This window comes from Diplotaxodon limnothrissa, linkage group LG12 (genome assembly GCF_057381915.1).
Source record: "Diplotaxodon limnothrissa isolate DT_005_m linkage group LG12, D_limnothrissa_male_GT1.1, whole genome shotgun sequence".
NCBI classification, from domain to species: Eukaryota; Metazoa; Chordata; class Actinopteri; order Cichliformes; family Cichlidae; genus Diplotaxodon; species Diplotaxodon limnothrissa.
The window spans coordinates 23,633,352-23,658,637 of NC_140607.1; the positions used below are offsets into that span (position 1 = coordinate 23,633,352).

The window sequence follows — 25,286 nt, forward strand, 5'->3', positions numbered from 1 at the left end:
CGTCTCTCCTTATGTTTTATTCCATGTTTCCCCTGCCCATTATGTCCAAGTTCTCCCCGTGCTCTCTCTCCCCCCCCTGTGTGCCCTGTGTATTTATGAGCCCTCGTCTCCCTTTGTGGTTGTTTCATGTTTCCCCAGCCCGTTATGTCTGTGTTTTCCCCGTGCTCTCTCTCCTCCTGTCTGAACCTCTGTGCACTTCCTGTTTACTTTGTGACTCTCACGCCCGTACATGTCATGTTCAGTTCACCCCGCCCTGTCTCGTTATGATTATCAGTGTCACCTGTGTTCCCCGTGTGTTCCCACTTTCCTCGTTAACCCTCTGTGTATTTCTGTCTGCGTCTCCCTCTGTTCGGCGTGACGTCGTCCCTCATGCTGTGTGTGGATCTCCCTGTGTCTCGCTGTAAGTTCTTAGTTTGTGGCTTCCCAGTTTAGTTTAGTTTGTATGTTTGTTCTACCGGCAAATAAAGCTGTGTTTTGAGTTCATTCCCTCGAGTCTGTGAGTCCTGCATTTTGGGTCCAACTCCCGCCTGCCGCACAGCGATTCATGACAACACTGCCAGTTTGCCATTCCTTTATCTGATTTCATGCCAGCAACTACCCCTCATTATAAATCGATGCGCATAACCCAGATGGCAAAATATACACAGTCTGCAGCAATATTTAAAGTGTGAAACAGAGTCATGATGAATCAGGATGGCGACTGAGAAGTATATGAAAGAGTCTATTTGTGGTAATAATTAAATGCATTTCCTATATACTAAACAGAAATATTTGATTGTAATTGTACAAAGATAGGAAAGAATTTAAAAGTATCTGTAACGGCAAAAATAGCTGTAAAAGGGGCGATTTCTTAGGTTTTGCCTTGAGATTAAAGGGCTATAAAATGATCAAATTAAAAATATTCAGTACGGGCTAAACAGACTAGAAAGTTTGGACGCTGCTTCAAATACAGTACTTAAAAATGCCAAAATGCAGTATTTGGTGGGATTGTCGTAAAGGAAAAAATCCCATTTATGGTGCAAAGGGACAAAAAAGTTTTGCACCCAACTAGTCCTGCACCATTTGTCACAGAATTATAGTTCAAAGACCAAATAAGCAGCTCATTTATCCACTCTTCTCGTTGATTTTCTTCCAAACTATTACAATTAATGCACAAAAAACACATTCATCTCAGTGGGTGGAATGTGTCGTACTAGAGTACAGGGTGGGCCATTTATATGGATACACCGTAATAAAATGGGAATGGTTGGTGATATTAAAGTCCTGTTTGTGGCACATTAGCATATGTGAGGGGGCAAACTCCTCAAGATGGGTGGTGACCATGGTGGCCATTTAGAAGTCGGCCATCTTGGATACAACTTTTGTTTTTTCCATAGGAAGAGGGCCATGTGACACATCAAACTTATTGGTAATGTCACAAGAAAAACAATGGTGTGCTTGGTTTCAACGTAACTTTATGCTTTCATGAGTTATTTACAAGTTTCTGACCACTTATAAAATGTGTTCAATGTGCTGTCCATTGTGTTGGGTTGTCAATGCAACCCTCTTCTCCCACTCTTCACACACTGATATCAACACCGCAGGAGAAATGCCAGCACAGGCATCCAGTATCTGTAGTTTCAGGTTCTGCACATCTCGTATCTTCACACCATAGACAATTGCCTTCAGATGACCCCAAAGATAAAAGTCTAAGGGGGTCAGACCGGGAGACCTTGGGGGCCATTCAAGTGGCCCACGACGACCAATCCACTTTCCAGGAAACTGTTCATCTAGGAATGCTCGGACCTGGCACCCATAATGTGGTGGTGCACCATCTTGCTGGAAAAACTCAGGGAACGTGCCAGCTTCAGTGCATAAAGAGGGAAACACATCATCATGTAGCAATTTCAAATATCCAGTGGCCTTGAGGTTTCCATTGCTGAAGAATGGACCCACTATCGTTGTACCCCATATACGACACCAAACCATCACTTTTGTTGTTCCAACAGTCTTGGAGGGATCCATCCAATGTGGGTTAGTGTCAGACCAATAGCGGTGGTTTTGTGTCAATGGAAAATTGTACTTAGTAGTCAGTATAATCTTTTAATGATATAAGTTTGCATATGGTAGAATACTGTATGAAATCATTTGTGTTTAGAAGTATATAGTTGATGGCATATTGAAAGAATGTCTCATCCTAGGAGGTCTGTAACATCCCAGGGTGTTCTGGCGTTCACCCCCACATCCTAGGAGTATGGGAGAGGTCGTACCTTGTCTTATTGTTTTACGGTAGGATTAACGTAGCTATACATGTTTTAGTCTAAGTGCCTTTTGTTTAGATGAACTGCTGGACTTCCAGTCCAGCAGGTTTAGGGAAGTCCTTTATGGGGTCACACTCTGACACACACACACACACACACACGCACACACACACACACGTACACCTCCACATATCAATGTATGGAACAAACGCTCACTGAAGTGTATAAATAAAAGACCAGGGCAGTCCTCAGTGCTTAGTCTCTGAGGCTCACTCTTGGTGTGTCAGTTCTGGAGGCTGCCCTTGCTAGCAAGAAAATCTCTGTGTTTCTCCTCTCTGATTCTCTGCTGAAGAAGTGTTTTAGAATATATCTCTTAACATTTTGTTTGTTAACTTCACCATTCACATAAAAGTTTGCCTCATCACTGAACAAAATCTTCTGCGTGAACCTAGGGTCCTGTTCCAATTTTTGTTTTGCCCATTCTGCAAATTCTGTGCGCCGATCTGGGTCATCCTCGTTGAGATGCTGCAGTAGCTGGAGTTTGTAAGGGTGCCATTTGTGAGTAGCTAATATCCAGTGACATGCGGCGAGTGCTACGCTGTGGGCTCTTGCTGAATGAAGCTAGGACAGCCACTGATGTTTCTTCATTAGTGACAGTTTTCTTGCATCCACATTTTGGCAAATAAAACACTGAACCAGTTTCACGAAACTTAGCAAGCAGTTTGCTAACTGTAGCATGGGAGATGGGTGGTCTCGTAGGGTGTCTTGCATTGAAATCTGCTGCAATGACCCGGTTACTGCGTTCACCAGATATCAACACAATTTCGATCCGCTCCTCACGTGTTAACCTCTTCGACTTTTCAATGGCTGTGAACAAAGAGAAACTTGTAAATAACTCATGAAAGAATAAAGTTACGTTGAAACCAAGCACACCATTGTTTTTCTTGTGACATTACCAATAAGTTTGATGTGTCACATGGCCCTCTTCCTATGGAAAAAACAAAAGTTGTATCCAAGATGGCCGACTTCTAAATGGCCACCATGGTCACCACCCATCTTGAGGAGTTTGCTCCCTCACATATACTAATGTGCCACAAACAGGACTTAAGTATCACCAACCATTCCCATTTTATTACGGTGTATCCATAGAAATGGCCCACCCTGTACATTAATTAACTGTCAGACAGGGAAAGGAAAAATATTCTTCTGAAATTTTTAACTCTAACCTGTTGCTAGGCTCATGGTTTTCAGTTTACAGACATCATTGCATGACTACAAAGTAGGAACATTTCTCCTTTTTCAAACAGTGTTTTTCTCAATGCCAGTTGATCTGCACTCTTTGACCTGGAGGCATCTTAATGAGAACAGTGTCATCTTTCTGGCGAAAACAGATCCATTATATTTTGATCTAGGACTTTTTGAGAAAAGCTGAAAATACGTCTTTTTCCGGGTCTACACAAGTAAAACAAAAAGAAAAAAATATATATATAACTTTTGGGGCCGCTCAATAAATTTACATACAATTTATTTATTTGTCTGTCAGTGTTCCTGACTGTTTGTCTCCATAGCCATACAGATACGGAGTCATGGCTTTACATATGTTACGGTGTTACTCAGTGTCAAAGCTTCTCCTGTCTGCCTCTTTTTCATATGCACACATGAAAAACACAAAATAGTCCAAAAACCCCACCAGCAGCTAACAATAGCGACTGTGTTGCTGTAAGATTTTCAAAACAAAATCCTCCAGCTTGTTAATGGAAGACCAGTAAGCTTTAAAACATGTAGATCTTTCAACATAAAAGCCATTAATTAAATACAGAAAGCTATTCGGTTGACCAAAGCTGTCTGATTTTCAAAAGAATTCATCAGAGTTCATCAAAATCAGAGCCTCCAGTTGTGTATTGGACATTGTCAAGATGCTTTAATAATGTGAGATTTTCAAAGTAAAATTACAAAATTAACAGGATGTTAAAAATAAATAATATATTTCAAATAAAACTTAGCTAGACATGAATTTATCAGAATGGTTTCAGGTGCCAGAGTTTAAACTATCAAAAGTATTTTGGGGCAGTCTACTTAGCTTCAACTTCTTAACAACATAGCAAGTCCAGCAGTAGCATTAATCACTCTACTGTTTCTCCAGAAATTGCATAGTCTAGTTCTTGTGATTATTAATTATGAAGAATATTTTTCCTCAATTAATAATTTAGTTAAAAAAGAAGTGGTATATCATATGTTCTTGAAAAAAATAGTAAAAATGAACTTGCTGATAATTTTTTAATAACCAGATCAGACATCATGATGATAGTGGTGTAGAAACAGAAAATAAAACATCCAATAATGTTGTATCTTACCATCGGAAGGCATGTGCATGAAATGAGCATCAACTTCTTTTTCGTCTGTGCCATAGGGGTTTGCAACCTCTAGTTTGTAACGCCCATTGTTGATGTGTGTAGGGCTGTCCAACTGCAAGCAGCCATGGTACTCTCTCTCAGCGTAGTCGTGGATCCTGGTGAAGATGTACTGCCCCTCCTTCACTGGCTTACCATTCTGTGACCACTTGAAAGTTGGCTTAGGGTTTCCTAAAGAGAGGTAGTGAAAACAATACAAAAGAACCAGTAACGTTAACTAGTTTTCATTATTTAAAAAGATGTCATTACCCTATTTACGCAGGTACTGGTGTGACTTAGGGAAAGTCTTTTTATGTTGGGACCTTGTGAAATCACAAAAATCAAACATCAGAATATGACTAAATACAATCATGTGGACATCTCTTGTACCTGTCACGCTGAAGGGAATACACCAATGATGATCTGGAATTGCGTCACTCAGCTTTGTGATTTTGGGAGGAACTGATGCAGCGGAGAGAAAAGAGAGTTTAAGAGCAACAGTGTGAAATTCAAACAGAAGACAGAACTAAGATAAGGCAAAGGTAAAAACTAGCGAAGCGTGCAAGAACACAGATTAAAAGATGAGAAGAACCGTTGTCTTCTCAAGCTTTTAATTCTCTGATTTAAAGACTACGCTGCATCGAGGGATGCTTTGACAAATTAATCTTCACTAAATTGGGGCAGTTTGCCAGAGGATAAACTTACATAGTATATTCAGCACCACAGAGGACTCTTTGTCTCCTACAATGTTTTCAGCTGTGCAGCTGATCTTGCTGTTGTGATCCGTGGAAGACAGGTTAAACAGTTGCAGCTTGGAAGTCTGGCCCGATGTCGCTATCTGCATGAGAAAAGAGCAGCCGCACAAACAAAAACTGATTGCTTAGTAGAAGACAATGTCTTCAAAGTCAGATCGTGATGTTAAGAGGTCCAAGAGCCACATTAAGTAAAAATTGACTTTTAAATCAGAGTGGACCTCGATAACGCTCAAGCTGTTAAATGTTCATGATATGTGCATAAAACACTAGAAACGCTGGGTTATGTCATTCATAGCACTTTAAACAAGAGGGAAAAGTATGTGTTGACAGTAATATACTCTAAATTGCTAATTGTTTTTATGATGACACAGCCGGTCTGTGGTAGCCAAACCCTTCTTCTGGTGTTGTGAGGAAATCAAATACTTATTTCCCTCATGGACATGCAAATCATGTCAAACTTTTTTAGTAATTAGTTTTGTTTTGATATTCTGTCTCTCTCCATTAAAATGAAACTAACAGAAAGATTAGAGACTGTTCATTTCTTTGTAAGTGAGCAAGCTTACAAATTCAGCAGGGGATCAATCAGAGTACATGCTTTTGTCTTTGGGGGAAGAAATTCTAACGGCAAGCTACTACAATCTTTTACATGTAAGACTTTGATTGTTGTAGACTTGTGAGGTAGCTAGTAATGGGCAGCCATGTGGGCAAAAATGCCTGGCTGGAGTCTGTCTTTACATTTTCACGGAACCTGTTCCCTGACTTTGGGGGATTGCAAGAGATGAAGTCTTCAACACACACAAGCAACCAAAATGCAGTTATAATTAATGGTAATAAGCCATTTATTGGAAATCAGAGTAGGAACATTAAAATAACAGTATCATAGCAACAAATGGTCTGAATACTGAAATGCTGAAATGTAAAGCTCATAGAGCACAATATCGTAATTTCTGTAACAGTAGGACAGCAGTGCTGGTACACTGTGTGTCTGTGTGTGTGTGTCTCCTAACCTCATAGTAGGCGACACGTATCATATCCCAGAACAGCTCAGGAGATGGGACACCAGAGGTCGTACACAACAGCTCCATATTCTCTCCCTCCATTTTGGTCAAATTGGATGGGGTTAACGTTGCCGTGGGAACCTCTGCATACAGCAAGGGGGCAGAAAGGAGGAGAGAAGAGTGAGGAGAACGTAAAGTTTAGAGATGGCGAGAGGACAGGACAGGAAGTGGTAGGAAAGGAAGCAAACTTAGGATTTAAGGCCTGTTTAAGGCCGCTGTTTTTTTTCTTCTCAGTTGAAATACAAATCACGTAAGAACCTCGACAACAAGACAAGAGCAGGCAAACACACACACGCAACCACAGGGACACACAAAGAAAGAGCTCGAATTCAATCTCCTGCTCTCTTTCTCTCACTTTCATTTAAGCACACTCACCCCAATCAAACAGTCAGACAAAGAGACAGAGTTCAAACACAGTGATGGTTACACTGATTACTAGTGCATGTCTTCAGCAGCCCAACTACTAAATTGATTGGACACAGTCTAAAGCCCCTGTCAAAGCAAAGACACTGGTGACTGTGTGTGTGTGCATATATGTTTGTGTGTGTGTGTCTACATAGGTGACCAGGATGTGACCTGAGCATGACCAATCAGACTCAATCAGAGTCTTGCCACTTTTGTCCCCTGTCCAATAACATCATTGAAGAGAAGAGAAGAGTGTCGACAGCTACTGCAGATAAAAACTGGACAGATTTCTTATCAAACCCCATCCTCTCCCCACCCGTTTCCAACCTCTTCTGTCCGTCAGCAGAATGCTTATCACCAGGGCAACCCACTTATCACTACGGCAACCCACTCAATCACTGTGAGACGCCGTAAAAACCAGTCATTTCACTGGTGGCAGCCCAGCTACTATATCAGAACGACATATCTTAACAGGCTCTCAGTAAATCAGCTTTCTACTGCCACTACAGCCATCTGCAGGCTGCACATTACACACACACACACACACACACACTCACACACACATCTCCCACTGAAGCCAACAAATTAGCATAAAACCTCTGCAAACCACCGTGATTTTGATGTAAGTGCAGCAGGATCGTTATGACCTCATGTTCAATTATGGTAGTTAAATCATCCATGCCAGTGTGTGATCCTGAATCTTTAGCTGCTTAGATGTTTTCAGAATCAACAAGTGGGATTGAAAAGGGTTTTATTGTAATTATGGACGGTAGATCGCCCTGCAATTGTGACAACACCAGCAATTATACGGAACTGTGTCGTGTATCAGCGCTGAGCCCGCGCTATAGTTCACCTGCAGCCACTTGTGAGGAAATTCTGGCAGTCGGGTGTCTGCAAGGGATGCACGACATTTATATTCATGCAAGAGAGTTAGACACTAGCTAAATGGTTTTTCATTCAGCCTTTTGACTAAAAAATCCCAGCTATGTTTCTGTTAGTAGTGTTGAGCCATATCTTTTGTGAAGGCATGGCTGAACTTTGCGGTGGTTATTGATGTAGGTCTGTTTTCTTGTGAGAGATGTAGACATTTACATTGTGACAGTCTGTGACACAAAGACAGAAAACCATTCACACTCACACTCAAATCACTCAAACCATGGCCAATTTAGAGTCACCGTTTAAGCTAATGTTTTCCAAAACATACGTTTAAACAAATAAAGACGACATGCAATAAGAGCGAAGGAAGAATAAAGGTTAAAGAGCACAAAAATCTGAGTGGTCGAACTGCTTGTTTTCTTCTTATTTTTAAGGTTATTTCCTGTCATGCATTGCAGAATTTTCAAGTATTCTTCTATTATGAGTAGAAATATAAATAGATTACTGTACTTATATTGCCTCAATTTGTGATTTGATGATATTTTTCAAATAAATACAGTGCAGTGCTGAAACATGATATCCCATGGATCCTTAGCTGGGCTCAAAACTGATGCTGGTGTCCATGGGATTTGATTCACATCATCTTGGACTCATGAAACCCCTTGACCTCTCAACAGAAGCATCTGGAACTGCAATGGTTTTCCGTGTTCCACATTCAGGTGCTGCTTTTAATTTCTCACTTGTCTGTACTTGAAGTTCACATGCTCACTGTAACAACAGGGTTTAGATTTGTACTAAAAGGTCAGCTGAATATTTTTTTTCTTTTGTCTTTTCCACACTGCTGTAGCCTTCACACTTGTATAGAGGTGTTTTATTTGGAAAGCAGCTCATTATTCACTCATCCACTCAGGCTGTCAGAGTTATTCCGTCTCTGACATGCATCCAAGTGGTAGCGTCTATGTCCTTCTGTCCTTGTTTTATATTAATCTTATATTGACACATAAAACCCTGGAAATAACTTGGTTGTACCATCAAGATTGGTCTTTTGGAAATTACTGAATATTAATTATGTCTAAAGATTCCACAACAAAAACAATTTTTCTAATCTTGGAGCTCTGTATGGAGATATGCATGGGATTAGGTTAATTAGATCAATCTAGATTGACTGTAGGTGTGAGTGTGAATGGCTGTCTGTCTCTCTGTGTTAACCCTGCAACAGATTACATCTGTCCAGGGTGTAACCTGGCTCTTACCCTGTGACAGCTGGGACTGTCTCCAACCTTTCCATGACTCTGAATTGAATAACTGGATCGCACATCTGACTTTTAAGCCAAGGGTCACAAAGCCCACGTCAGACGGGTCAGATAAAAAGAAAATGCATCGCTTTACCACTAATTCAGACTGAATCTCGTAAAAGTTAAGAGGCAAAGTTCATTGCATCTGATACTGTGCATCGTCATTTGACTACTAGGTTGCACTGGAATAAGCAAGAATGATCAATTTAAGTAGAAACTGTGATATTGCTCTGGTAAACGTTGCTTAAAGACTATATTTTAGTGTCACAAAAGAGCGTTCTTTTCTGTAAACGACAACCTCTCAGGTAGAGAAGTGGGGAAAACTTCACAAATGACCCCTGGATGCACCTATGCATATACTAGCTCTTGACACTCCTTGACACCTGGAATCCATATTGCATTCATTTTCCAGGATTATGTTCAATGAATGGGTGATGAATTACAAGTACGGCATCAGCGACAGCATTACTCAGTGTCATTGTTGCTAGCTTTTGCTACAGGCCACAATAGGCACATTTGTATTGATGTTCAGAGAAATGTTAGCATTTATTATGTAACCTTCCTTCTGCTCCATCATAATGATGTGTTTTTTGAGGCAATGCAGAGGCAGAAAGAGAGTTTTCTGACAAAATGTATAGCAGAGAGAGGTGAGGAAAGCACTGAGGCACGCAACACAAAGTCTGTCCATAAGTTTACCTGTCAATGTTCTGCTGTTCATGCACTGTGAAGGATTCACAAATGATGCAGAGACAAAGGGAGGAGGATGATGTGTTAATGATTGCTGATCTCTTGTCTGAGATTACAGTCAATCAGGCTGACACTTAACTCCAGCATCAGATCATTCGAAAGTTTTGAATCTCTCTACACTTTTTTTTTATTTTAATTAGGCCACATTTAAATTATTGTACCGAGTTCCTCAGTGTTCTTGGCCAAATGGGTCCAAGGAAGGACGACTGGTGAACTGGCAGCAAAGACATGGTCACAACGTCATTATGCTTAGCCTGTGTGTGGCTAAAAACCTTAATGCTGCCTTTGATATAAAGGTGTCAGAACACAGTGCATCACAGCTTGCTGCAGAACGCTGAGAGTAGACATGCTGACCCATATATCCACTACTGAATACATCTACATCGAGCATCCGAGCATCTGAGTCGACAAATCACATTTTCTTTTATTTTCACATGGACATCGGGTTGTGTGCACATCATCTTCCTGGAGGAGAGATGACAGCAGGATACGCTATCGAAAGAACTCAAGCCAACAGAGGCAGTGCTATGCTCTTGGCGATGTTCTGCTGGGAAACCACAGGTCCTGTATTTCACGTGGATGCTACTTAGACACGTACCACCTGCAAACATAGTCTGCTTCCTCTGTTATGGTAAAAGCTCTCTCTGCCAGGAAGGAAGAAAATTGCAGTAGTGTAAAGAATAAAATATCTAACTGAGAATGAAAACACAACTTTAAACCAGGAGAATCAGATTTATGTTCTATATGTCTCAGTTTTCAGTGTTTAAAGTTGTTGTTCCCGTTTTGAGCACTGTTTGATTAGGTTCAGACTTTTAGGGGTCCTACTGTCTTTCTGAAAGGTTTAAAGCTTTTATATGCATTTTTTCACACCATAAATGCTGTGCATTAAAATGCAAAGCAGTCACTATTCTTAGGGAAATATTTTTATGGCAATTAAATTAAGGCTAAGTTGCGGTTTGGGTTAAATAGCGTTGAAAAGTCATCTTAGCTTTGAGAAAGATTCTCTCTACACAGTCTTCTGTTTGGGAACGAGACACAATCACTGAAATGTAAATGGCTGTAATTCCTTTCCACATTAAAAGGGTTAAGCTATGCAAAAAGACATCCTTCTGGCTCATTTCAAAATCTTAGAACTTACTTTCTTCCATTTTTAATAAAGATTGTTTATTGAATTGTTTTGACCGCCTGTCCTCTTTCCCACAAACTGTCCTTCTTAATCTCTCTTGAATCCTTCAGTTATGAAAACTTCAAAATGACAGCAGTATGTCCTTAGAAGGAAAGCAGGAGATGTCTTAAGACATTAAGGCCTGGATGACCTCTATGTTCCTGCTTCTTAATTAAGATAAAGCTGCAGTTATAGTGCTTGACCCTTAAAAATGTTAGAAACATGATGTCTAACCAGATGCTTACTCTGGATGGCATTACCTTGGCCTCCAGTAACTCTGTGAGGACTCTTGCAGTCGTTTTAGACCAGGACATATATGTAGGACTGCTTTCTTGCATATGCTCAATATCTCTAAAATTAGAAATATCCTGTCTCAGAGTAATGCTGAAAATGTAATTCATGCATTATTACTTCTTGGCTGGACTACTGTAATTCATTATTATCAGGATGTCCTGAAAACTCCCTGAAAAGAACTCAGTTGATCCAAAATGCTGCAGCAAGAGTCCTGACAGGGACTAGAAAGAGAGCACGTTTCTCCTATATTTGTATCTCTTCATTGCCTCCCTGTTAAATCCAGAATCAAACTTAAAATTCGTCTCCTCACATACAAGGTCTTGAATAATCAGGCTGCATCTTATCTTAAAGGCCTCATAGTACCACATCACCCCATTAGAGCTCTTTGCTCTCAGACTGCAGATTTACTTGTGGTTCCTGTTTAAAGTAGGATGGGAGGCAGAGCCTTCAGCTTTCAGGCCCGTCTTCTGTGGAACCAGATTCCAGTTTGGATTTGGGAGACAGACACCATCTCTACTTTTAAAATTAGGCTTAAAATTCGAGTATTTATTTAGGGCTGAATCAGGTGACCCTGAGCCTTCTCTAAGATACGATACAACAGGCCTAGACAGCAGAGGGCTTCCCACAATGCACTGAGTGGTTCTTGTTTCCCTCTGTTTTCTTTTTTTCCCCTTAACCTAAGTGGCCGTGGCAGATGGTTGCCCCTAGCTTGGTTCTGCTGAAGATTTCTTCCTGTTTAGTATTTAGTATTTATTTATTTATTGTCATTGTCAAGAACAATGAAATTGCGTTAAAAGGAAGTTTTTCCTTGCCACTGTTGCCAAGTGCCAAGTTTGCTCACAAGCGGTTGTTGATTGTTGTGGTTTTCTCTGTTTTATTGTAGAGTCTTTATCTTACATTATAAAGATAAATACAATTTAACTGAATTAAGCTGAACTTCTCAGGCCTGTTACTTTAACTTCAGCTACCTCATAAAACAAGGTTACAAGCTACAAATACAACAATCTGCCTCATCTGTCATGTGTTTTTGTGTTGTGCCTCCCAACTGCTTTACTGACATAATATACTTACTAAATCTTTTGTGTCTTGCTTTATTCCTCACTATTTAACATGTAGGAAAGTTCATATATGTAATTAGCATTTCCTGTCCACAAACTCTTACAGAAGCCATCTGGTCTGTTTTGTGTTTGCCTGTGCTGCTGAATTTTAGTTTTATCTACTATACAACTATTCAAAAGCCTATGCACAGATTGGATGGTAAAGCCAATTAAGTCAGAAAGGAAATGACGGGGACAGAGGCAAAAATTCTTTGAACAGCAATCAAAAAAAATAGATGATTAAGGGCAACAACTGACTGTCATTTTGCGTGTTTGACTGGAATGACTAACTGAGAGAGACACAGATGAAGGCAGAGTGCACCTGTGCTGTGATGTGCCCAGCGGGAATCTGGTAATACATCTGCTATAATTTCTACAGCGCCGGGAAAAAGCACCCTTTGCTCAGGACAGCTGGTTTCAGTTATTCACTTTAATGGAATTTGATTCATTTAGCAGAAGCTAAAGGTGTTATAAGAGCGATGGTGGAAAAAGCTTAAACTTGCCCTTCTTACCATTAACAAGCGTGGCATTAAAGGGAGAAGGAACTGAGAGAAGGACACAAAATGAAAGACTTTATAAAGAGTTAAATATGGCTCTTTTGTTTTGTTTTAATTACCCCGTTATTAAGAAACAGCGGGACTGTTAAACACCTGCCGTTGCCAACATTTTTGCTGAGTGACACAGCTGATGTTTTTATTTTGCACATTGAACAGGCTCTGTGTTTGTAATCCTTTCGGGGCGGAGCTCCAACCATAAACAGTCCATGGGGAAACACAGACGGAGAATCGTATGAGGCTCGCCTGTGAGATCAGTGTCGGCCCGAGGGCATCGATGGGCATTTCCTCTTTGTGCCTTCTTCATAATGTCGCTCAGAAATGTTCAGGCCCACAGACAGAAAGGTTTTACATAAAGCAGACAGGCAGATGGAAAATGCCAAATAAAGAGGAAGAACTATGAGCATGAAGCGCGGGGCTAGCAGTTTGGCCAGACTGAAAGGTCTTTTTTGGTGTATCACTGTTAGCCCTGGGGCATTATTTGGCACCCCTGCCCCACCATGTCCTCCTACTCATATGTCACTCTGCCAGGGGGTCCCCCGCCCACCTCTCCAGAGGCCCTGCTGTAACTGTGCTAATGCCAAAAATATCCTCTGCTAATGGAGGGAAGGTAGAGGGGACAGATCAATAGGAATTATCAATGACATTGTTAGCTTCCTGCAAGCTAACTTATTGTTTGTGCCCTGAGTGTCCGGATTGCCCAGAGCTATTTTTCACCAGATTGATTCCTCTGTGAACAACAAAGATGCTAAAACAAAACCCCAAAACATGATTAGGCTCATAAGGCGGATTTGACTGATGATTTTTTTCTTATAAATTTAAGTCTGACATGAAAATTCCTTTAAAATGCCACATTACTAAAATAAACTGGGGTGCACTCCCCATCCGAAAGGCGAAAACAAGTTTTATTTGCTTACTCTGGTCAAACTCAAGCTCTAAATGCCAGATTGAGACAGATACAGTGCACACGATTGGAAAAAAAATCAACAAATCCAGAGACTGAGAGCAGGTCAGACTCTGAGACAGGTCAACCTGTAATTTGACACATCTTATGAACAGAAGAGTGTCCAAAATAGAATGATTCATGAAAAATTCATACAGATGATATAAAGAAGGGAAGAATAAAGTGTCAAATAACTGCTGACATTTATACATTCATGCTTCATAAACACTCCCATAAGCATAAAAGCCTTGTGGTTTGTAGAAGCCTGTCCTGGAAGTGTACTTAAACTGACATTACACTTATGTGGTAAGTAATTGTATGTGGAGGACTGTAAAGACATAATTCTTTATTATAATATTAACTGTGTTTCTTGGCAGGTCAAAGAAACGTTTCTTGATTAAATCTGTGGAAAGCGTCTTTTCTTGCTTTTAAAATGTGATCATCTTTGTGGGGTTTGCTTATAATATTGCAGCTTTCCATAAATCTAGAAAAGTTGGGTTTTGTCTTTTTATTCCTAGAGAACAAAACATGATGATTCAGTGGAAAAGGAAATGAAATCTGCTGCTATGGGACACAGTGCAGATGGTCTTTATAACACTTCATTTTACTGCAGTACATACAGTCAGCAACTTTCAGAGTCAATGATGTCATCTATGTGCTGAATACACAAAGCATCATATAGTCCTAGCATGCTGCTGTTGCAGGTGAGCAGCAAGAAGGAATAGATGAGCAACTTAGGCAAAGCGATGCACAAATTTGGCAGGTTTTGTATGATCTCTGATAACGATACGCGCAATAAACTAAATCCTGACTAAACTAACGTTTCTTTGTTTTCTGCATGTGGCGAGGAAAAAAACAGGGAAGGAACACAAAACAAAATCTCTAAGTAAGCTCTACGTACGACTGACATACGTAGCAGACATATGATGGTTTCTACAGGCAACGATCAAGATCTGTGCGTTTATTCTCTAAAATAGCAGCACAGCTAATACACACACGCACACATCGTCAGGCTCCCTGCAAACCTCCAGAATAAAAGCAGGCCAGATTGTTTTGTGGGTACGTGTGTGTGAAAATACTTAGGACGAATACTTCTACAATCGATACCCTCGTAGTTTCTGTAGTAAAAGCAAAAGGGAAAATAATCAATAGGGACGGCTCACTGAGACATAATGTAATAGCTTCATTAGACATCTCCTCCCCCAGGTTACACATGTACATATAAATATAATAATAAATATAAAAGCCTTGTTTTCATGTTGTTCACCTGCTCGTTCAATACAATGCTTCCCCAGAAGTACACAAGAATGTTAAACATTGCACACATCTAATTGGTAAATGGACCTTTTTACTACAAGCATACAAGCGTGTACCGTACAATACATCATGATGCTCTCTCTCTCTCTCTCTCTCTCCTTTGGTTAATCTAGCACATTCAATGTAATGACAGAGCTTTCAGTGATACACCATACAAGCATGCACAGAAGTACACAAGAATACTGGAAATAACACGCATCTAATTGGTAAATGGACTGGTACTTATAGACCTTTTTACTACAAGGATACACCGATCAGGCATAACGTTTTGACCACTGACAGGTGAAGCAAATAACACTGATTACCTCTTCATTGTGGCGCCTGGATTTGAGCGAGTTTAATAAGGGCCAAATTATGGTTAGACAACTGGGTCGTGCAAAACTGCAGCTCTTGTGCAATGTTCCCAGCATGCAGTGGTATGTATCTATCAAAAGGAACTGATGCTTGTGGGATCATTAATTGATACAATATACAAGCATGTACTTTTATAGAACTACACAAGAATACTGAACCCATCTAACGCACATTTAATTGTTAGATGGACTGGTACTTGAAGAGCTTTTTGCTACAAGCCAAGGGTTTTCTATCATGGATGCACTCACCCTACGGTGGATACATCAGGACCAATTTGGGGGTTGGTTTATTGCTCAAGAATACTTGGACTTGCAGGCTGAAGGACTTGGACCTCTACCTCCTGAGTCAGAGCCTCCCCAAATTAAAATTTTAATACATGAACTTCTGATTAGAGGAAATCTCTGACAGGTTTAACAGAACTTGCAGCCATTTTTTAAAACCTATCATCACATTAAACATGCTGGGTTAACCAGAGGAGTGAAATAGAGCGCTATGGCACATCATAAATGTATGAAATTTAGAGCAAACAGGAAGATGAACACTCGTAACTTTTGATCGGATGGCTGGACACCTGTCCAGAAAGGCTAAGCCTACCCCGCCTAGTATTATAGGACAACACAACCCTCACACACTCACAAACGGCACACACATGCATAACCTGTGTGTCGGTCATTTCACTTTACTCCATCTAGCAGCTAATCTGTGCATCGCATGAGAAAAAATCCCAACTGGACAAAGATAAATCAGTCTGTGCAGCGCTGATGGCGTTTTGGTGACACACAACAGAGAGCAAACAACATGTTCAAGCCCTGTGAAAGTGAGGCTCTAAGTGTGCGTGCGTGCTTTTATTTGGTCATTTGTTTGCTTGCTCATGCATAAGACATTGTAGCTTTCTGCACTTCACAGTGTCTTGGGAAATTACAATATACAGGCTAAGCGACACTCCATGTAAGTGCAATGCTGTCCGTGCAGCACATCCGTCCTACTCACATACCAGTAGGTATATATTACTGATTACTGCAGAGGCTGTAGTCAGTGCATGAATTGTACTCTTTGTACAGTTATCCTCTTAGGTGTTAATAGCAAGCTTCAGTGTCTCTATTCATTCAACCCCCACACCTCCTGAGAATTGCCAAAACACTTAGCACATTTGTCTTCAAATATCAAGTTTCATACCGCACACGTGTACATACACATTTATACAAACTGTGCACATAAAAACAGATGTGTCAGACATATGAAAAATACATAAGAACACGACAAAATATAAGCAAGCCCTTGGAAAAATATTTGCACAGGAAACTATTAGGATTGATTTTTTTTCCTCCAGGTGCTTCAACGCTTTACACTCTGCTACAGCTTGTGAATGTTTTTTCCAGGTCCTTACCCTATGTGTGTGTGTGTGTGTGTGTGTGTGTGTGTGTGTGTGTGTGTGTGTGTGTGTGTGTGTGTGTGTGTGTGCGCGCACGCCCTTACCACAGTTAGGTAATGTCAGTCTGGACAGCAGTTTGCGTGCTCCTCCGTCCTCAATGCAGCGTAGCTCCTGAATGTCTGCTTCCTCTCCTAACCACAGTTTGATCCACATGTTCTCACAGGAGCAGTGGAGAGGGTTTCCAGACAGGATCCTAGAAGCACACACACACACACATTGAAGATCTGTGAGAAGCAGAGCATAGCAAAGCACGAAAGAGTAACAGACATTTTGGAAGATTTAAGAAAGAGAGGAATTGTAACTGTTCGACACCACTAGTGTTAAGTGTTTCTGGGATTTGTTTTTTTTTTCTTTTTTTGTCACATTACAAGGTTTTGCTACTAACATCTCTGCATGCTCTCTGTGCTGTTATTTAGCTTTTAAATCGGGGGAAAAATAGAAACGGGGAAAATAAATCTAAGAATAAAATACAACCTCAACCTCCTGGGTGAACACTTTTGATTGCAAAGGGATTGGACAGGTTGTCTGGTGGGGGCCAACTTGTCTCCAAACAATCACAGTCTGACTCAGACTCACTGCAATCACTCTCAGACAGATTGCCAAAGGGTTAAAGATAACTTCCATGTAATTTATAAACACAGACAGACTGACTGCTCTGCGACATGTTTCATTGCAACAGGCAACTCAGTTATTGTAGGGTTTTGTCTTACTATACAACCAACCGGTTGCGTTCCAATATAAACCTAAGTTTGTAGTTGAATTACTATCCCGTAACAACTATGTCACTATTTCTGACTCTCTGTTTCAAATTAGGATCTGACTGGACTCTGAATGCAACTAAAAAGTCAGCTCCTCTTTAATCAAGAACTTCTAAAAAAAAACATTTTCTTGCTTGAGGAAAATTACGGACTAAATAGAACTATGAACCGATGAGATTAAAAACCTAAGATGCTATTACAGATGTTACTGTGTGTATTTGTGTTTATCTAAAGACTCTCATAGTAACTAGGAGGTAAACCAACAGACACACACAGGGATAGAAAGACTGATAGCAAAGGTTCCTCTGAACTCACAGATAAGAGATGTTGAGGTGTTTGAATATCCTCCAGGACAGGGATGACAGGTTGTTATCTTTCAGATTCCTAGAAATTAAATCAAACATTAGGGAAGAAGACAGTGTTTGTAGCACCAAAGCAAAGTAGTGGATTGTTGTTAGGACTAATAGCACATGTCTGCTTCTATCTACACTAATAAGCCTGTATTATATTTCTCATTTAAAGTTTTCCCCACACATTGTCACAGACTGTCACAATTAACCTTAAGTGTCGCATTAATTAAATATAATAAGTATCAAACTAAACTTTAATTATATTGACTCTGCATCACGGTTTGACTATCAATTATAAATCTTGTTAACCTGTAGCGGACTTCGTTTTTCATCAATCTCACTGCCTTCACTGGCTTTTCTTCTTACTTATTAATTTTCTCTTCACAGTGTGACTTGTTCACATTGCGTTGCAAAGGTACACATTTTCAATCGAAGGGAAGGAATAAACAGCATGACTTTTTACTCACAAGTACTGCAGTTTAAAGTTGTTCTGAAAGGCCAGCTTTGATACATATGTTAGCCTGCTGTTGGTCACCGTTCTGCCACAAAACAAAAGCAAGAACATCATCAGTATCTTCATGAACATTTGTCTCACATCACAAGCCAGGCAAGACGAGGATATGTGCCAGCAATAAGAACCTGGTAACCCATATTCTGCTCTCCTTATTGTCTTATATGACCTACAAACCACAACCAGGATATATATATATATATTAACACAACACTTTTTTTAGAAAGTAGAACAATTTAGGTCCAAAGAACTAATCAAATGATGAACATTTAGAGATTTAAAAGAGGACACGCTTTCTGTTATTGGCTGTCCAATATAGGGATGTCTGTGATGCAAACTGACAGAGACAAACAAAGGTTGTTTTTCATATTAAAATCTTATATCAGTCTCCCTTTCTGTTAAAATGACGTTTATATAAACAACTCCAATAAAAACTTCATCCATCAGAGCTAATCGAAGCTAATACACTGGATCCGCTGGGCATAGTGTAAATGGTACCCCAATAGAAATGCTTTTATGTACATAAAAAATTAATATTAATACACAACAGGCATTACACAACGATGCTATAACGGGATGCATAAAGTCTTTGCCCTTTATCAGTTAAGGTGAGGCTGTAAGACAATATTGCCGTTTGGTGCGATGTTATCTCCTGCAGCTGATGGTGTGGCATCACTTGGGCTGAGTGTTTAGTCATTAAAAGTGTGAATCATAACAAAATATTGTTGTATGACTAGTCAGATCACACACTATTACATTAACACAGCACAGAGTGTAAGTGTTTGTGCAGCGTGTCTTAGACACACGGGACATTTGTTTCAGATAGAAGCTTAAACACAGCATTTAAGACTTCCTGCATTTATAGCTGTTTTCCCATGAGTCCAGCCACAATGAAAACCATACAGCACACTCACTGTGGATATGTGCTTTGTGCTAATTTGCTTGGCAAATGGGATACTGGTTGAGAAATTAGGTAGCATTTTCCTAACAGATTTTATCTTCAGGGTAGAAGAAAGTGGTTGCTAGTGGTTATAGTTTTTTTTTTCTTTTAAAGAAGCAAATTAAGATAAAGAAGTGCAGAACTGGACAAAACACTGTGTGATGCAGTGATAAACACAACAAGGCTGAAATAAATGAATAAGACTAGTAAAAAAGAGGAGAGAATGTACATAGAAATGCTGCCTATTGTTTGGGTCCAACATTGGACAAGAACACTTTAAAATAATGCAGACAGACCTCAAAGGGTACACGGGTAATATAAGCCATTAAAGACTCACAGGTTCCTGAGATTCTTGTAGTAGTGCAGGTCTTTGTCGCTGATGGAGGAGAAGCTGCTCTGGTTTGCGATGTAACTGTCAAGAGAACCAAGCGTTGGTGAGACGGCTCATTTGTTAACAGGTGGAAGCATAAACAGAAGCATTTCAAAAAGTCAGAGGGACCAAAATAAAATAATAATGAAAAAAAAGGACTCTGGAAAGCGTGCAGGTGATACGTAGGAGATGGGGGGGGCAGTGAAAAAGGAACAGTTCTCGCCTCTTTTCCTCAGCAGCACTTGTGCATGGCACTTGATTCTAGAGCCAGCAGGAGATGATTGTGGGCAACTCCCTTGGGTGAATGAATTTAGCTGTGCGAATGTGTGCTGGAAAGCAGTATATGCGATCTTTGAATATCACAGCTTCGGGATCGGATTTCTGAGAACATTTAGAGCTAAACAAAAGCTCTGGACAGTCTTTCCCATCATGGGAACACACTGTAACAGTCACAGCACCGCCCTTTGTCCTGCACTTATTGCACATACTCCCTTGCTAAATCACAAGGTCAGTAAATAATGTGTTTTTTTCCAAGGGGGTAGACAAGCAGTGAGTGAGAAAAACCATCTCTATTGATTGATTTGTTGAAGGCTGTAGAAATGAAGGAGCAATTCTTTTGGGAAATATTGCAAATTCATCAGGTGTAACTTTTAGTTCATGTTTCTCAATGTATGCCATAATAATTACATTTTAGTTGATGCAAGTGAAAAAATAAATGAGTTAGGACTGAAGGGACAGCACATGGCCTGTTTAGCAGGGGGGTCCTGGTGAATTTAGGGGGTTGCTACCATAGTAGCACTGGTCAGTGTGATTGCTCTAAATTGCAATGCAATTGGTTTGGCTTGCATATAAAGTGGATGTTGTGTTTACTTCCGATTACTTAGTGTTTTGCTGCCTGTTTTCTGCCCCTTTGAAAAAAAAAAGGGGGGGGGGGGGGGGGTAAGTAACATAGATACAGGTGGTTAAATAAGAATATAATTCCTTAAAATAGTACACCATGCAATCTGCATGTCTGGGGTGCTGCAGAAAACCTTTTGTGCACAACACCTATCCTTTCCTTCCCCTCATTTCCCATCACAATCCACTAGAAAAAAAAACGTAGGGAAAAAAATCTGGTGATAATGAAATGTATCTCTCAATAAGGAGCACACTGTACTACTAAAGCCTGACGGCAGTGATGCATGGACAATGTGACAAAATGATTTTAGTGGAACGAACTCGTTTGCGATCGGAAATAAATCACCAATTAGTCACTCGGTGTCTGCTCTTAAAAAATAAAAATAAAACAAAATAAAATAAAATAAACACCTGCAAAAGAGTCTAAAGGGGAACAGCAGACAGTCTTGATGAATAATAACGCTGCTGTCAAATAACACAAGTGTGCACATGTTTGACGAAGCCGTCGCTGAATGTCTGTTTTAGTGAGCTGGCAGGAATTTAACTGAGCTTTTAAATAACCATTATTATACCCACATATGTGCTTTAGCCTCCTTTGTCTGTCGGTGTAGGGGTACAAGCGTGAATATACAAACTCTGGGAAATTTCTGTACGCGTGGTTATGTTTTCAGTATTTAAGCAGGAGGGCATTTTCTGTGCGTAACAAAACACATTGCCATTTATGATTGTCTGTATTATCCAGTCATTAGCACAGCCACCTCCCTGAATCCCCTCTAAAGGATATTTTCTTAACAGATGGTGACTAAGTATGATTTGTTTGGAATTCTGAGCATATACATACCGCAGGCTACACATTAGGGCACAAAAGAGACATCACCGCAGACTGTGTGAGCTGTTACACCCATACAGCACATCGATTTCTGACCAGTTGTTGAGGATTCAGATCAACTGTCATAAACTAAGTCCAACCAAAAACGGCACATACGACAGGGCGCACGATGACCTACAGTAGGTTTTTTTTTTTTTTTTTTTTGGCAAGGTCGTTCGGAATTAGCAGTTCCACGGTCATCAGTAATTTGTCTGTTTACATTAGCCAAGCACTCAGTCAGTGCTTTTCACCACACTGGCTCATTCAAAGAGCTTCCAAGGCTTCTCCAAGGCCGCCGATAAAAACTGTTTATCTCCGACATAAGTCATTACCAACAAGGCCGTTTATCTTTGCCAAGAAATATGCTGGCGCAATTAAAAACCTTAATCTCCCGTTTAATTTGTCTCGGCTGCAGAGGTGCCTCAGCTCATTTTCAGGCCAAGTGACGTTTCATTAAATGTGAGTGGAAAAAGCTCAAATACAGCCCGGAGAGGAGATGATACAGTACATCTAAACACACACTGAGATTTATGGCATCTTGCGCCCGACCAACCTTAAAGAGACTGCCAGCAAAATGTTGAGTCTGACAAGAAAAACGTCACTTTTCTTTTTTTTCTTTCTTCAGCATCGATTCTCTCCGCCTGTGTGGTTCATTTAGATAGCCTACACTCATATAAGCCATCTTGGGAAGTGTCTGTGCTAATATTTGGACTGTAGTGTCTGGCGTCTCCACACAAACACGAGCACGTACGCGCGCAGACTGAGCTGTCTATTTGTTAGAATAAAGCCCATCAGCTTCAGTTGCATTTCATTTCTAAACGAGCTTGTTTCCTCGCTGGTGCCGAAAGACTGATGTGCCCCTTGATGCCAAAGAGTCTGTTATGCAATGTGGGTTGCACTTGATGCCTTTCTGAGGCAAACCCTTGCCAACGAGGAAAGAAGTGTAGGCTGTCGGTTACTTAAAATCCTACCTGAAGTGATATGGATTTACGAATTCGCTTTAAAATTCATTCATCACATCAGAAATAAACAACATTTGGGCCGCTTTCTTTGCTGACTGTGTATCTGTCAGCTCCCCATACAATTGGCTGAATAGGGGTGAAGGATGCCGTTTCTTTATTTGGGAAGTTCTGGGAAATGTGGGCCGCTGGAAAAGGATAAAGTCGGGAAAAATATGCTGATTTGCCCCTGATGCATTAGCTTCACATCTCTCCGTGAACCGGTGCTTATGAGGGAAACTCACATGTCGGTGATGTTCTCCATCTCTGCCTCGGTTTGCAGGACGGGGAAGGCATTGATACCCCGCTCCGGGTCCACGCAAGAAATCCTGGTGCTGCTGCAGGAACAAGAAGAGGGGCATGCCTCGGCGGACATCCACGGATCACCCGAACCTACCGCCACCCCGACTACCAACACCCACCACCACCAGCAGCAGCACCGCCACGACCCAAACCGTCTCCCCGGCGAGGAGAGAGCCCCGCTCCCGGGTCTCAAGGCGCTCATCTCGGGTGCCGCCAACTTCAGCTATAAGGCTCGCTGAATAGCTCCACGGCCCGGCCCAGGTTGGCTGGGATCAGCCCCGGTTCGGCCAATAGAGGAGAGGAGAAATATCCGCTGAGATGGATGCAGGCTACAAAACCATCGACCTCTCCGGCGATGACAGACTAGAAGGAGAGAAAGGGGTGGGAAAAAGAGAAAACCGGAGAGCGTGTAGTCCCTTCCCCGTGTGATTCCTCCAGAATCCCCCAGTCAGTCAGCCAGTTAGTCAAAATCTCACTGCCACACTGGCAATGTGTGCCAAGGAGGATCGCTCTCGCTCTCCCCCTCTCTCTCTCTCTCTCAGCTGACAAGCACCGGAACCTCCTCCCGACAGAGTTGTCGTGTGTGGAGGGTAATTTTCGGTTGTTGTTAGTGGTGGTGGTGATGTAGGTGTACAAAATGACAGTCAGAAGGTGAGCACCGCACCTCACCTTCGCCGGGATGAAGAGGATGAAGGAGCATCAATGCACGCCGTGAATAAACATCACCGATGCCCTCTTAGAGAACCGGTTCTCGTACCCTGCTCTCAGGAAGGTCCGGGGGAAGGGTCAGGGGAAGAGCACAACTGTTTCTTGCTCAAGGGGCACATCACCAAAGCCTGTGCTCGCTCTCCACGCGTGTTGTCTGGTTAATAATTTATCCTCATTTGGTTTAGTTAAGTTTCCTTGTAGCAAGATGTGAGCGTCCTTATCTGACATAAAGAGAAAGACAGAGGCGTGGAAAGACCTGTGCTCTGAACAGCTTACTTAATTTATCCGCTACCTGGCTTCAGATCGTTGACTAAATGAGATACAAGGGGCTATCAATTTAGAGGCTCTAATTGTCGTAATCATTCTCATCAACACTGTTGCCATCGTTTTTATGATTATCATCTGGCTGTAATACTTCTGGAACGGTACACAGCTAATCAATGAAAAACAAAGCTGTTTTTCGCAGTCGCTTCCTATTTAATCCTCATTCGACATGTTAGAGTAGCCGACTGTGTTTAAATATCCTGGAGCTTTATTTCTAACTGAGCTGAGAGATGCTTAAAGATGCAGGCTGGATGTAATATGTACAGAGAAAGAGTGAGCAATCACTGATCATCAGGTCTTTAGCTGGCATGTACTTCACCTGGCGTCACCATATTAAATCATTAGGCCATATTTCATAATGATCAGAGGCTCTCAGCCAAACCAGACCTGAATCAATAACATGTCATCTTAGAGTGCAAGTTATACGGCTGTATGCCAGTCACCCTGTTGCTATAGGCCAGATCTCCTTCAGCTGGATGAATTGCTAACATAAGAGTTGGTCTCTCCCTGCTCTCTACAACTGGAGAACAGAGCTACTCCTCCACAGTCGTTCACCTTATAAGTGAGAGACAGAGGATGACAGAACATCTGCCTGCAAGCAGCAGAAGCCCCAGCACGCCACATCTGCGAGGCTCCCTCTCCTCTCCTCTCCTCTCCTCTCCTCTCCAATGTTCCGTCCCCCATGTGCAGCTCTAATATGACGTTTGTGCTGACGCACAGGCAGTGCTGCTGAATAGAGGAGCGTAATTATGGAGCCCTGTTTGTGTGCAGACCAATCTGGTGGGTGTCTGCCTCACAAACTGGGGTGTATGCACTCTGCACAGAGCAACGTGGGTGTACCAATTAAAAAAAATTGTGTCTGACAAAAACAGAATATTCAGATTCCTCTCTGCTCCTTTACAGGATGCAACCTGTGTTACAGGTCTGTGATATATTAATAACACCAGGCGAACCGTCTGTCATCCTCAGAATGGGTTTTCCATACAGCACTGTGCGCCTACCACAGCACACAATACATTTGGCTTCTTGTGAATCAGCATGTTTCATGGTTTAAATCACCACTTTCAATGTATTTAAACTGTACGCGCATAAATTGACATTCAAATATGTTAAAGGTGTCTCTTTGGACGTTTCATTTGGCAGCCATACCCCTCTGGCAGTTAGTATAGGGTTTAATCCATGTCATATCTTGATAACCCTTTGCCAAAAACGAGCTTCTTTGAATAAAATAAGCAGCTTATCTAGAGTCAGACTTTAATTATTGAAATTAGATGGGACATTCCTTTAAAGTACTTTCTTTTGGATGAGTTCTGCCTCACAAAAAAGAAAAGAAAAAC

General features: G+C 41.1%; 1 protein-coding gene across 2 annotated transcripts in view; it reads right to left on the reverse strand.

Moving 5' to 3' along the window:
- Positions 1–23,119, reverse strand: part of ntrk2a (neurotrophic tyrosine kinase, receptor, type 2a) — a 105,421-nt gene extending 82,302 nt beyond the window's left edge. Inside the window, exons 1-10 of one of the 2 annotated variants that reach the window (XM_085368361.1) lie at positions 22,860–23,119; positions 19,819–19,893; positions 18,498–18,569; positions 17,996–18,064; positions 16,967–17,115; positions 6,393–6,526; positions 5,336–5,468; positions 5,021–5,092; positions 4,595–4,822; positions 3,585–3,614 (exon numbers count right to left, since the gene is read on the reverse strand). In XM_085368361.1, coding sequence (XP_085224487.1) covers positions 3,585–3,614; positions 4,595–4,822; positions 5,021–5,092; positions 5,336–5,468; positions 6,393–6,526; positions 16,967–17,115; positions 17,996–18,064; positions 18,498–18,569; positions 19,819–19,893; positions 22,860–23,119 — 1,222 coding nt within the window. The remainder of the gene's footprint in view (positions 1–3,584; positions 3,615–4,594; positions 4,823–5,020; positions 5,093–5,335; positions 5,469–6,392; positions 6,527–16,966; positions 17,116–17,995; positions 18,065–18,497; positions 18,570–19,818; positions 19,894–22,859) is intronic. The other variant, XM_085368360.1, reaches the window with a different exon arrangement.
- Between the last annotated feature and the right edge of the window lie 2,167 nt (positions 23,120–25,286).